The sequence below is a fragment of the Notolepis coatsorum genome (assembly GCF_963971535.1).
Source record: "Notolepis coatsorum genome assembly, chromosome: 11".
Classification (NCBI taxonomy): Eukaryota; Metazoa; Chordata; class Actinopteri; order Aulopiformes; family Paralepididae; genus Notolepis; species Notolepis coatsorum.
The window spans coordinates 70399619-70414077 of NC_140175.1; the positions used below are offsets into that span (position 1 = coordinate 70399619).

Here is a 14459-nt window from a genome sequence, read left to right on the forward strand (position 1 = left end):
CCTTCCGGCAAATTTTTTCCGGTTGAAACCATCGTGATGCTATTCCTGGAACTACTTTATAGTTAATAGGGTCCCCTTTCAATACACTACATAGTGTAGGTGCTGGTAAAATATTTAACAAAACGATATTTGATTTTCTATAATTGAATGGCTATTAGAAGATTTGAAATTCCCTACTATTTGCTGATGGACAGCCAGACAGACCCAGTTGGTTACCTCAGCCTGTGTCTACAATTACTCTACAATGTATTGTCATCTGTTTTATAAATGGACAAGTTATGTTTTTGTAGGTTTTTATTGATCTTGGCTACCGGGCAGTCCGGTAGAGAGAGAGAGGAGGAATGGGAGATAGACTGGGGAAGACATTCGGCAAAGATCACCGGGTGTCGAACCCGGGTCGTCCGTGTTGCAACGTAGTGCTGTATGCTGTGCGCCACTCGGGAGCCCGTCATCTGTTTTATAAGTATAACTGTCTCTGTGTTTTCAGACGGCCAGCCCATCATGGCAGCTGGAAGTCCGTTGGGTCACATCGGTCTGTGGGACCTGGAGGCCAAGCAGTTGGTGTGTCAGATGAGAGACGCTCACAGCACAGCCATCGCTGGACTGTCCTTCCTACATCAAGAACCCCTGCTGCTTACTAACGGAGCTGACAACTCCATCAGGGTCAGTGCTATTTTTTTTAAGCTGGGACCAGCAGCTCTATAGGTTTGTTTGTGTGTTGGTTGGTAGGTACCGTACTGTAGGTCCGCAAACGTGTCTCCACACTCTAGCGGCCACAGTTTTCGCTCCTAGGACAAAGTTAACAACAAAGTTTCTCGATTGCAGGATCAAGAAAAGAGGGTGGGGCTTGATATATTTCAATTGTGAATGCACCTGGCTCATGGATGGACATTTTCATGTGTGTCATGCTGCTGTGTGAGGTCATAATGTAAGGATGTTAATGTGTCCAGGTGTGGATCTTTGACACGCCCGGGGGAGGGGGCCGGCTGCTGAGGAGCAGGATGGGCCACAGTGCCCCGCCCACAAAGATCATACACCACGGACACGATGGACAAAACATACTCAGCGCTGGTAATGCACTAAAACACACACACACACACATACACCACAGACACAACAGATAGCACATCAATCAGACTCACAAACTCAAACACAGTAAATGTTTTATTTAGATTTTATTTTTTTAGATTTTCTTCTTTTTTTACAGGTCAGGATGGGACTCTGCAGTCTTTTTCCACTGTTCACGAGAGATTCAACAAGAGCTTGGGACACGGTAAGGCAGCAAAATCTTACTGTTGCACCAGCAGTGTCTTTGGCTGGACACTGGAGATCAACTTTTAAGTTTTCTCTTACCTACGTAGTTACGGATTTTGGCTTTTGTCGCGCAACCTCTCAAATTAATAATAGTCCACAATGGTATTGGTGGAGGTGTGACAGGTAGAGTCCCTAAAGGTAATGGACTTATATCAAACTAGGGCTGCTCAATTCTTTTCATCATATTGAAATCACAAAACACACTCAAATCGACGATGATTGAATTTGTTTTACCAAAGGCTGCCTTTCTGTCATCTTCAAGTTACCAAAGACATTAACAGGAGAAGCCCATTGTGGCTCACTCTTCCCTCTCAACATGAGCTGCAACTACTGTTTGGGGGATGGGGCGAAGTGCACTGCCATGAAGGGAAAGGTGTGCTGCATTTACTGCCCTCTTTTCTTGGTCCTCCACACAATTTGGAAGCAACAGTTGCTTTTGTTGAGGCAGCGCGGATTGAGAAAAGAGGGCAGGGTTTGAGATACACCTAACCTGTACATCTTCCTTAGGTTCCATCAACAAGAAGAAGTCCAAGAAGAAAGGCTTGAGTTACGAGCAGCTGAGACTCCCTGCTATCACCACGTTCGCCTCAGGTATTGTCTGATGACGTTCTTAACCTGTTAAGCCCTAGCCATATTTTCAGAAGATCCGCCTAAAAGTACATACCAAAGTAAATGGAAGATTGCTCCACTTCTCCAGGGTATCTAGGGACATCTATGGACCTCAGGGAATGTATTCCCAGTGTCAGAAATATTGTGTCTGCTACTATGCTTGAGTAAATTGTAATGAACCAAAAGGAGAATATATATATATTCTTTCCATAACACCATGCTAACATTGACCAAAAGTGAAAATGCTACTGAGCTCATTCAGCACATTATTGAGAAATGTAGGGCAGAACAAAGGGCAGATGATTTACAGGTCCATCGAAAGCCCTGGATCTCCTCTTTCTTAGGACTACAGCGATTTCATGACGGCGCCATGTCCTTGCGTCTAAATCATCCGGTTTCCGATGCAATGCGCAGAGATTTTTACAAGCTCATATTTAGCTAATAACACTTAAATATCATTGCTAAACGAACTTAGTGCTGAAAATATACACTTTGACTGCCGTTTTGATAGGGTTAGGGTCTTTACTCTTGGCTACATTTTAAAAAGAAACACAACATCACTTAATACGGACTGTATTGATCTATTTGTGACGTGAAATAAATCTCGGCCCGGTACCAGGCTGATCGGGTTAAAGCATTTAGAATCTTCAGATTAGAAAGGCCGTCCATAAAGGAACATGCCAACTTTATGTGAAATGCATTTACCATCTTCTCCAGAGTCAGACATGAAGATGGGTATCAATCTCCTCTCTCTGTTCAGTAGAAAGCTATCCAACTGCAAACTAGCTTAACACAAATTAATGGAAGTGGAGGTGGTCAAGGAGCACCTACGGGAGACTGCAATTCGAAAATGGCCCCTGTAAATGTCCTAACCCAACCCCTCCAATGTACAGTAAATGTCCTAACCCAGTAATACACGAGACCCTCTTCTTGGACCAAGTAAGGTTCGTCGATAATCCAATGTACAGTTACCCCCACCCCGCCTACCGATCCCCCACCCCACCCACCCAACCAGCTCCAATGTACAGTTCCACCTACCAAACCCCCCCCCCCCCCCCCCCCCACCTCCTCCAATGTACAGTTTCTTCGTCAAATGTATATACTCTTCTTTTTTTTTCCCCTACTCTTTTTGTATCACAAACAGTACTGTATTTGTAAAACTGGTATGTCAAAATGTATAGATGTAGCAGTACTGGAGGCGGCTAGGTGGTGTAGTGGGCAAGGCACTCGCCACCAGTGTGGAGACGCTAGGATTCGCGTGTTCGAATCCAGCTCTCCACATTGTTTTTCAGTTTGGCTGGTCGTCCGCAGTAATACACATTGGCCGTATTACGGGGAGGGAAAACTGAAGGGTGGGGATCGAACGTTGTGAACAAGCGACTCCTACAAGTCGGTTGGTGCGCCTGCGCAGTAGAATCAGGAAGTGTCGGGGGCAGCGTGAGCCTCCCACGCGTTACTCCTCGACACTGAGAGATCGAGCTGCGCAGGTGAAAAGATGCGACTGCTGTTACCTCAAGTACCGGAGGGGACTTGTGCTATGTATGACTTAGTCCACATTGCAGCCGGCTTGTGGGAGGCAAGAAACAGCGTTCGTGACAGGGGAGGGTTGAATTGGATGATACGAAATTGGGATGGGAGAAAATATGGAAAAATGGGAGAAAAAGTGGATAAAAAAAAAGATGTAGCAGTACTGGCTATCTGTATGTCATATATGTTATGATGAATTGAAAATGGGGGACCCTGATGTAAACGAGACGAAAGTCTTTCTCTGGTCTGCATCCCCTTAACAATTGTGTGTATTGAGCTGTACGGTATTGTACCCATTCTGCAATCTGTTAATTAAAGGTCCATATCCACTTCCATTAATTATAATTTTTTGATCCACTTTTTCTCCCATTTTCTATTTTTCTCTCATCCCAATTTCGTATCATCCAATTCAACCCTCCCCTGTCTCGAACGCTGTTTCTTGCCTCCCACAAGCCGGCTGCAATGTGGACTAAGTCATACATAGCACAAGTCCCCTCCGATACTCGAGGTAACAGCAGTCGCATCTTTTCACCTACGCGGCGCGATCTTTCAGCGTCGGGGGTCTGGGCTTTGGAGGGGCGCCGCCCCCATCGCTTCCTGATTCTACTGCGCAGGCGCACCAACCGACCTGTAGGAGTCGCTGTCCACAACGCCCGATCCCCACCCATCAGTTTCCCACCCCCTAATACTGCCAATGGGTATTAGTACGGACGACCAGCTAAACTGAAAGCAATGTAGAGTGCTGGGCTCGAACAGGCGAACCCAGCGTCTCCAGTATTCGTGGTGAGCACCTTGCCCACTGCACCACGTAGCCGCCCTCCACTTCCATTAATTTGTGCTAAGCTAGCTTGTAGCCGGATAGCTTTCTACTGAACGCACCGAGAGGAAATCTATCTTCTTGTCTGGCTCTGGAGAAGACTGTAAGCACATTTCCCATAATGTTGGTGTGTTCCTTTAACGTCTCTCTGGAAATGTTGTGTATTAAAAGTACTATCAACTAACCACTTGGATGTGTGGATCGTAGAGAGTGCCCGTCAGAGCGACTGGGACACCATTGTGGCGTGTCACCGTGGTTACCTGATGACAACCACCTGGAACTATCAGAAGAGCACCATGGGAACCCACAAACTGGAGCCTGAGCGCTTCAACAAGAACAGAGCCCTCAACGTCCACGCCACGGTAACTACAGGGCTGCTAGGATGGCATGATTGCACGGGATAAAAAAAAACATTGATATGAAATGGAGCATCTTACGTGTGACAGCGTTGACGTCATATAATCTTTTGAGTTTCTTTCTGTTTGTCACCCCCAACTCCCTCCCCTAGGCTATTGACATCACTTCCTGTGGAAATTTTGCAGTGGTGGGGCTGTCCTCGGGACACATCGATGTTTACAATCTGCAGTCTGGTCTCCACAGAGGACAGTATGGAGAGGATACAGGTACTCTAAGACAAACTGACAAATTAACTGAAATGTTTCAACCAATGCCCCGTTAACACTTTCTGTGCCATAAACGTAAAAAGACGTTTTTGGCAGCCTGCCAAAAACGTAAAAAGTCGTTTTTGGATCGTTTGATCTTTCTACTTTGATCCCCGCTCTACAGACTTGCCCAGAGCGATCTGCATCATTTAGGCACGTCCCCACACATAGACTATCACCAGGTGGCAGTATCGTCCGTGTCTGAACTGCAATGGCTTGGGGCTGATAGTCAGCTTCACTTTCAGTTTCTCCTCGGTTAGTGGCCCCTCCTTCTGCTGGGACAAAAATTCACAGTGCTTGCCTCGGAATTCTGTTGCATAAGCGTATTTGACCATCGGAACGTGTATAGACATATACACTGGTAATCGCAATGGCGATGCGATCACTTGGAATTATTCTTTTGGAACGCCTTCTGGCTAAGGTAAGGTACATTCTATGTCTATTTTACCGAATCTGAAACGTGTTTTTCTAACGATCACAGTTCTGTGTTTCACCGCACGAAAAACATGCTCAGCAAACCAGACCATGTAAGCGGCGCGGAGCGGCCGAGAAATCCGCTCTTCGCTATGGACGGCTTAGTTCCGCTCTCATTAGCTCATGTTGTCGTCCCCCCCCCCCCCCCCCCCCCCCCCAAGCCGCTCCACGCTCGCTCACCGATCATCTTCATTTGCGCATCAAGCGCTCTGGCCCGCTCAGCAGAATTTTTTTTTTTTTTGGAGCATGATGTAAATTAGCTTGATTTGACCAAACTACAACAGTCTGCACCCCCTGGGCCCCTTAACAATTGTTTGTATTGAGCCTTATTGTATTGCACCCATTCTGAAATCTGTTAAATAACGTTTGCAACCATTCTACTAGCTTCACTATGCTAATGTTGCTAGCCTAGCCGCAATGCTAAGCTTTTATACTGGCAGATCCCATTCACGTTAGCATGTAAGCTAACAACGTCAGCGCTCTTTTTGTGAGACTAAACTCTCCGCTCTTGGTGGTACATTGTGTTGATGTTGGTTTCGTTTTTCATCAATAAATGAGGCAGAACACAGTGAATGTATCCTTTTTTTTTTATTGCACTTTGTTTGTTTCTTGCTGAAAATAAATGTTGCTAAATACTAGTTCACCCGAGTCCCGAGGTGATTTAAAGATGGCGGATTTCATTTCTGTTCAGGATGTGTAGTGACTGATTGGTTGAAAATGGCCTTCATGTTTGAACTACATCGCCACCTATTGCTTTGGCATTGTACTACATGTATATTACGTCAGTTTAAACCACTGTGTGATCGTGTGCACTGAGCGGCTCGGAGCGGAGAAGAGCTCTCACTCCGGAGTCACTCTGACCCATTTTAAAGCCCACTCCGCGCTCACTTCAAAATCCACCGCTCCGCTCACATGCTCTGCAGCAAACACGATCATAGTTTTGAGTTAAAACGAGTGTTAAAATGCTGTTTCCCATCATGTATAATGGTGCATAGCACAACCTCACTAATAGCTTTAGTACTGAGAAGCTTAAACACAGTCCAATGGGGCAGTCGTTAAGGCTTCAAAAACCATGATGAATCTACTTTTCGAAGACGGGGGAAACTCACAGTATACTCATATGTTGCAAACCGTGCTTTCTGTCAGATCTTGGCTTTTGCGCAAATCCGCTGTCTTGACTATATCCGTGCTGCCTCAAAACGATTGCATTGATAGCATAACGTTACCGCAAGTCCCTCAACTCTTCCTGTGTCTTGCAGTGGACTGTCTCAGTACAGCCGGTTTAATTATTATAATTTTTTTATATACACAAACCAAGACAAACACAATACAGTAACAAGACCTCACAATACCACAATAACAATGACATTAGCAATAACTAAAATAAACACAGAACAAAAATCTGGCTATCAGCTTCTTGGCTGCACTAACGCCCGCCAGAATGATTATTTCCTGTTGTATGGATGCCGGTAGCAGTGATATATCATTTAGGAGCAGTGTCGCTGCTGTCAATGGGATTGTCAAGTTACATCTGTTTGAAAGTTTAGCTGTCAAGGATTTCCAAAAACAAGCCACAGTGGGCAATCCCAAAACATGTGCATATAAGTGCTAGTGGTCCCCAGAGCGCACAAAGTGCACCGGGAGTCGGCCACCAGTCCAATAGCAGCTGTGTACAGCTGTGTTGTTGACGTAGAAGTATTTGAGTGATCTCTTGAATGATCTCTCCACAGGTGTGTTTACATCCAAATTCTACCCATCTACAACTTTGAACGTCCTGGAAATCTAGTGCGGATGTTTTTGCAAATGGTTGGGATGCAGCAATTACATGAAGTAGTTTATTAAAAAAATATTATACTTTTTTGAGGACATACAAGTCAAAGTATATGCATTATTGTGTTGTCATCGTCATTGTCCACATATAACAGATAACAACATTAAACAGAGAAAAAGAAAAAGTAAACAAGAAGACAAACAAACACTGACTTGGTCGCACAACAGTTATCTCAAAAGTATATATGTAAGGGAAAATGTATAGCTACAAGGTCATTGTCGCAAAATAATTGACCGACACGGAGTTTAAAATACAGAGGCGCCTCGCCGAGGTGTTTTAAATGTCAGTGAAGGTCAATTATTTTGCGACAATGATCGAGTATAGCTATACATTATCCCGCTTATTACATGGCTAACTTACTAACAATATACCTAATTCATTTTACATCGACAAGATGAGATCAAATGCAGGCACAGTTCTGTTCTATCGCTCCCGCAGTCATCGTCACACACTCCGCTGTCAGTGCAGCCGGCAGGTGTGTCTGATTGGCTGCACTGATGCAGTGTGTCAGTGGGCTTGATTGCGAACAGCTGCGAAAAACAATAATCACCGGTGGTTATCGAAAAATAATTCACCGCTGTCGGGGGCTATTGACCAATCACAATCAAGCATTTCGGCAAATGTTAAAACGCCATGTAATAAATATATATATATATACATATTAGGGGTGTAAAGGTACACATATCTGTACCGAACCGTTTCAGTGTGTACCGTACCGTACCGAACGGCTGTGTAGTGTACCGAACGAATACAACGGTATGTTAACCACTAACAACCGCCCACCGGGGGCTGTTTTTTTCACAATCTAATAATTATTATTGTTTTTTTTACAAGTCGATTATTAATTTCAATATAGAATATTCGTTGACAGCCCTACAAGTACAATTGGTTACTGCATCACCCCTGAGTGGAACATGGAAAGCCAAACTTTCCCCCACTCTACCGAAAACTCGTACCGAACCATGAGTTCAAAACCGAGGTACGTACCGTACCGTGGTCTTTGTGTACCGTTACATATATATATATATACACATATCAAATAGATCACGCTGTATTATCGTTCACACAGATGAAAGCAAGCAAGCAGCATGAGAATTGCTATTCTGGAATAGTATGGAACTGTACATCATCCATAAGCACAAGGAATGAACCCCACCTTTTCTTGAACATTGATGAAGAACCTCTCAGACTACATCTTATCTTTTCTAATTTGATAAAGTATAGTATGTCTCTAATCCAGTGAAGGTGAGAGGGGGGAGCAGCGGACTTCCATTTAAACAGAATCAGCCGCTTGGCCAGTAGAGTGGTAAATGCCACAACGTGTGCTTTGTGCTTTGAAAGTGATCAAATAGGTCAGGGTTAGAAATAATAAAAATTAAAAAAAAAAATCAAGGTCTTTTTTTGCCCCCCTTAATTGATTTTCGGGGGCTTTTTTAATTTCGGGGGCACTGAATTTGTATACATTTTTATATTTTTACTCCGTGCTGCTCCTGACTTGAAATCAAATAGGTGTCTGTGGGCAGTCGGCCTGACATTAACAGCAGTCTGTTATAATCACATTTTTATGAGCTAACGAATTCCGTTATATTGGACATTTGTATTAATTATATCAAGCGAAGAACTGAGAAATTTGGCAGAGAGAGACGGCAACATTATCGCGGGGTCCAACGCTGCGTGATCGCTGAAACGACAACCTCCGACTCCCAATGAAGCGATAAACTCATCTGAATAGTATGCAACTGCAGAGCCGCAGAGCCAGCGGCGCTATCAGGTCCGGTCTGGGGACCGCTCAGCAGCGCCACCCCCCCAATGGCTGAATTGGAGTACTGCACTGTGCGGGCACAACTGTGAGCTCTGCGGCTCCGCAGCTGCACGCCTCTCGCTAATCCAGCACCAAGTTGCCGCACCGCCATTCTCATCAGCAAAACACAGGTCGCGAGGGAATCATTCTCACAGGACATTATGACCGGAGATATTTAAATATGTCGGACTTCAACAGAATATATATATATATAATTAGTAAACTGTCGGGGGCATTTTGTGCCCCCCTTAACTGATTTTCGAGGGCATTTTGTCCATTTTCACGGGCATTATTGCCCCAAGCCCCTGTTAATTTCTAACCCTGAAATAGGTGGAGAGTATCCAAAAAGCGCTGTCAATACATTTGGTTCAAGATTTGTCTCAATACTTCCCAAGATGGTCTAAAAAATATTTGTCCAATACCTGTGCAAGGGGGGGCATGTCCAAAACATGTGAGTATCTTGCACAAATAGAAGAAGAATGAACAAGACGCAGAATGTTACCCCAAATGTCATCCGAGATCTCCTCCTCTAAATCCTCCTCCCATTTACTTTTAATATTGTGTATTGGGTGGGACAAAAAGAGAGAATGAGATTATATATAGTCGATATCATGCCCTTGGTGGAAGACATCGGGGTTAAAAAGGAGTCGATGGGTGTAATAATAATATAATGCAGGAGGCGGCTGGGTGGCGCAGCGGACATTGCGCTCGTCACCAACGCAAGAGACACCGGGTTCGAATCCGGCTGTCGGCATTGCCTCCGGCTTGGGCCGGCCATCATACTAACTCAATTGGCAGAGTTAGCGGGTGGAAGTCGATGGGTGGTATTCTGGACGTTGTGGACAGCGACTCCTACAGGTCGGCTGGGGGCCGCCTGCACAGCAGAGACAGGAAATGGCGGGGGTAGTGTGAGCCTCCCACACGTTACACCTCGCCAATGAGAGTCCGCGCTGGCAGGTGAAAAGATGTGACAGGCTGCCTCCTCGTGTATCGGAGGGGACACGTGATGCAAGGTTTCTATCCTCCCTACAACCGGCCAGTGGGGGACATATGCGAGCAACGTTCAAGACAGGGGAGGGGAGAATTGGCACAGCGAAATTGGGATGGGAGAAATAATAATAATAAAATAAAAAAAGAAGAGAAAAAGTGGATAATTTTTTTTTAATATAATGCAGGTCCTGTCGCAGAGGTCTTTAATTGGCATGCAACAACACACAATGTTTAGCGGCACACAGCGGTTAGTTAGCACACACACACCGGAACACACACGCATGCATTGTCTTTAGGATCGCCGATGCGATACTCAGAGATGTAACCTCTGGAAGGTTGGGAAATATAGGGTTAATGCTACAAACATAACTACGAATCTGTAGATAATACTAGATACCGAAAGAAATGTCTGGATTGAATATTTCTCTGATAATTGCTGAAAAGAGGCAAAAACATTATCTATATACAGGTCATCTAGTGTGTTAATACCGAGTGAGGCCCATAAGGAGAATGCTCCATCCATCAGTGAGGGGTGAAATAAAGTGTTAGCTGCTATCGGGGCCAAGTGGGATTGAGTTTGAAATCCAAAGTGGCGTCTGAATTGATTCCAAATTCTGAATGTAGTTTTAACAATAAAAAAAAACCACTGGGGGCATGTATAAGACCGGTTAGTGAGGCAGGTTTGACGGATGAGGCTTCGATGTCAACCCACATAGGCACACCAGAGGTTTGTCTGACTGTAACCAGTGCTGTATGATTCTGAGATTGGCTGCCCAATAGTAGGCTCTGAAGTTAGGTAAAGCCATGCCACCCAGAGGTCTAGTCCTTTGTAATAGAGCTTTACTAATTCTGGGAACTTTGTTATTCCAAATGAATTTGGACACTAGGCTGTCAATTTGGTTAAAGAATGAGTGGGGAAGAAAGATAGGCAGGCACTGGACAAGATAAGAGAACCTTGGGAGAGAGTTCATCTTAACGCAATTGATACGTGCAGCAAGAGAGAGGTAATAATGACCACCGTTCAAAATCTTCCTGAAATCGAGTCAGTAGAGAGCCAAAATTCTATTTGAATAGGTCCCCAAATGTATCGCTAATTTGGATACCGAGATATTTGAAGCCATGGAAAGTTATGCAGTGAATAACTTCGAGCTTCTGCATTCAATGGAAGAAGTTCGCTTTTGTCTAAATTGAGTTTATACCCTGAAATATGGCCAAATCGGGTGAATATGTCAAGTGCAGCTGGAATAGATGTGGAGATGTCAGAAATGTATAGAAGCAGGTCATCTGCATACAGGGAGGTCCTCTGTTAAACACCCCCTCTGATTATACATTTTATACGAGGGTCTGATCGAAGTGCAATGGCCAACAGTTCAATGGCGACATCGAACAGGAGTGGACTCAAATTGCAACCCTGTCTCGTGGAGCGGTGTAAATGGAACTTTGCTGAACGCGTGTTGTTAGTCCTTACTGAGGCAGTGGGAGAGGTGTAAATTAATTTCACCCAGGCTACAAAGTTATCCCCCAGTCCAAACTTTTTCAACGTATATCGAAAAGATAGCCCCACTCCACACGGTCAAAAGCTTTGGCCGCACCCAGTGAGATGACAGCCTCCGGACTAGTTGTGGAGGAAGGGCTATACAGAACATTAAAGAGACGCCTATTGTTGGAAAATGAATATCTATTCTGGATAAAACCCGTTTGGTCTGGAGAGATGATAGTGGGAAGGTTAGGTTCTAAGCGCATATCTAAGAGCTTTGATAAAAGCTTTAAATCTACCGTCAACTGACTGACAGGACGATAACTTCCACAGGATAAGGGGTCTTACAAGAAGTAGTTTCAAATCGAATCTGATATTGCGGTTATTGGAAAAAAATTCTGAATAAACATAAAATATACAGACTCTCGTGAGCCCCGTATTCCAAAAGTACATTTCTCATGTTTTTTGATGTCCTAAACACTTGCCCAAATTGGACTGTATTGAAGCCCACTGAGAAGCGGCAGCAGTGGGGTATGTGTCTCAGTACTGAAGCTAACAATGAAGTTGTGCTGTGCACCATTATACATGATTGGGTTGGGTTGAAAAATACCAAACCTGTCCTTTAATAATCTGCAGTCTGTGTTACTCACATGGCAGTATGGAGATGACACAGGTAATGGTAACTCATTTGTTTTGTTATTAATGAACTATCCGACTAAGTCAACAAATTGAAGTCTGACTGATGCATCATAAGTAGGGCAGAAGTCAGTCCTCTTGTTGGTGTGTGTATTGGGCACTGTGTGTAACGTTAGGTTATGACTATAACCAAGTTCTGTTAGTTAGGGGCGATGCTTGGCATCACTACTGCACTATCTCGCGTACGTGCACGCGTACTGAATAAACCACAAATGTACCTCTAATACCAGTATTAGTCTGACCACACCCCTCATCAGCTTACCTTCATAAGCAGGTGTGTGGTCACCTGCTCTCCTCCTTCCCAAGCTTTCACCACAAGGTGAGGACAAGGGCTGCAGCGGCCGTCTGATGCCAAGCATCGCCCCTAACTAACAGAACTTGGTTATAGTCATAACCTAACGTTCTGTATCGTTAGTGGCTTAGCTTGGCATCACTACTGCACAGGGGAGGCCAAGCGGAGCCACTTGGCTGACAAATACACCCCGCTGACAGCCCCCCAAAACCATCAGAACAGGGAGGGCCGAGCCCCCCCGACCCCCCCTAATGGAGGGTAGCCCCCCTATTAGGGACGTCACGGGAGGGCGACGGACCCGACCGTGCGAAGAGGCACTCAAGCAACTCAACGCACAGGGTGAGCAGACCGTGGCTTGACCCCACGACTACACACACGCACAACCCGCATGCCACCCGGGAACGAACGGAGGAACAACCTCGTTACTGCCCCCAGAATCACGGGGTCAAGGGCAAACCCAACCCCGTGGCAAGGCCGTAGCAGCGGAGCACGAAGGAAGACCCAGACCCACCAAAAGGACTGGACTCCCTAGAATGGGGGCCCGGAGAAGTCCATGATGCCAGCATCAAGACCCCACCAGGTGGGCACGTAGTGCCCCGCCCCCCACATCGCCAGCGTATTCGGACAAAGGCCCCTCAGTTACTGCACCTGGTATTCCCAGGCGGAACCAACCAGGCCAGAACCTGCCCAGCTTCCGAGATCGGACGAGATCGGGCGTGTTCAGGTCGGTATGGCCGTAAGCCGAGCGGGCCCCGTCCCCCCAATAGTACACCGCCTGGCACACTGACCCTGCAGAACAGGCAGTCAGCATGGCCGTAAGCACAAAAAAGGTTAACCAACGGAAGCAGGCAGCGCACCGGGGAAAAACCAGGCAACAGGCTGTTAACCCTAGCCTGGAGACTGCGGACGAGACAGGCGCCAGAGGGGACAGCTGAACACAGCCGCCCCGGCGGAAGGAGCGTAAGCTGGCGGTGTTGCATGACCAAGCCTCCATTCAACAACCCCCACCCAGAGGGGTCGAGGCAGAGAAGGCTGACACGATTGGCAGACGTCATGAACGTGCAGGGGCACCCTCAAACGGTGAACCCGGGAGTTGACACTGCTCCAACACACCAGGGAATCAACCACCTCGGTGTTACCCAATGCGGTGGTTGTTCCTATAACCCCTCAAGAAAAAACTCCAAAACACACCCGCGGGTATACACCGGCTATACCGCAGTACAAGTGTTTCAGTTTCCAAAAAGGGTTAACCCAGGCCTACGGGTCGCAAACATCACTTCGGACCGGGCCTGGCGGTACGGGAAGCACAGGGTCACCAGAGGAGGTCAAAAAACCACCCCCACAGGCCCCTCTTCGCCATGCGTGAGAGAGGAGCGAAAAATAATGGAGAACCAGCCCCTAAGCACACCGTACCTGGTATTCCCCGGCGGTCTCCCAACCAAGTACTAACCAGGACCAACCTGTGTAGCGGCCGAGATCCGACGAGATCGAGCGCGTACAGAATGGCATGGCTGTAAGCCATGACGACAGTGCTGAGTAAAAACATACCCAACCAGGGTCTCCATAGCGCTTAACCCTGTGACACCCAGACCGACCTGGCATTTTTCCCCCTGAAAAAAGCCCAAGTCCCTCAGGGTACCAGAACAGCAGATCTGCATCCCCGGCGGACAACGGGTTCAACTGATCTGGACCAGCGTGACCAGAACCAGTCCCGTGCCCTAACCACGCCGACATGCCTACTCCAGGAGAAGGGCAGATATGCGTGTCGATCTTAACATGAAAAGAAGGCGCCACCCAGACGTTCGGACGAACCGCGCCTGGTGGCCCACCCCAAGGGCGTGAGACCCCACTACATATGTTCAGATCCATCCCGTCATCATCCCCCAGACATGAACGAGAATCCGTCGACAACCCACCCAGGTCATGGGATGTGGTCGTCGGAAGAGGAAAAACCCCCATCTCAGTTGCT

At 46.4% G+C, this 14459-nt stretch overlaps 1 protein-coding gene across 1 annotated transcript in view; it reads left to right on the forward strand.

The window, feature by feature from the left end:
* wdr36 (WD repeat domain 36) overlaps positions 1-14459 on the forward strand; it is a 59712-nt gene that overhangs the window by 9268 nt on the left and 35985 nt on the right. The window contains exons 8-13 of the mRNA XM_084324304.1: positions 488-663; positions 951-1071; positions 1208-1273; positions 1822-1905; positions 4475-4629; positions 4776-4890. Of these exons, the coding sequence (XP_084180430.1) occupies positions 488-663; positions 951-1071; positions 1208-1273; positions 1822-1905; positions 4475-4629; positions 4776-4890 (717 nt within the window). The remainder of the gene's footprint in view (positions 1-487; positions 664-950; positions 1072-1207; positions 1274-1821; positions 1906-4474; positions 4630-4775; positions 4891-14459) is intronic.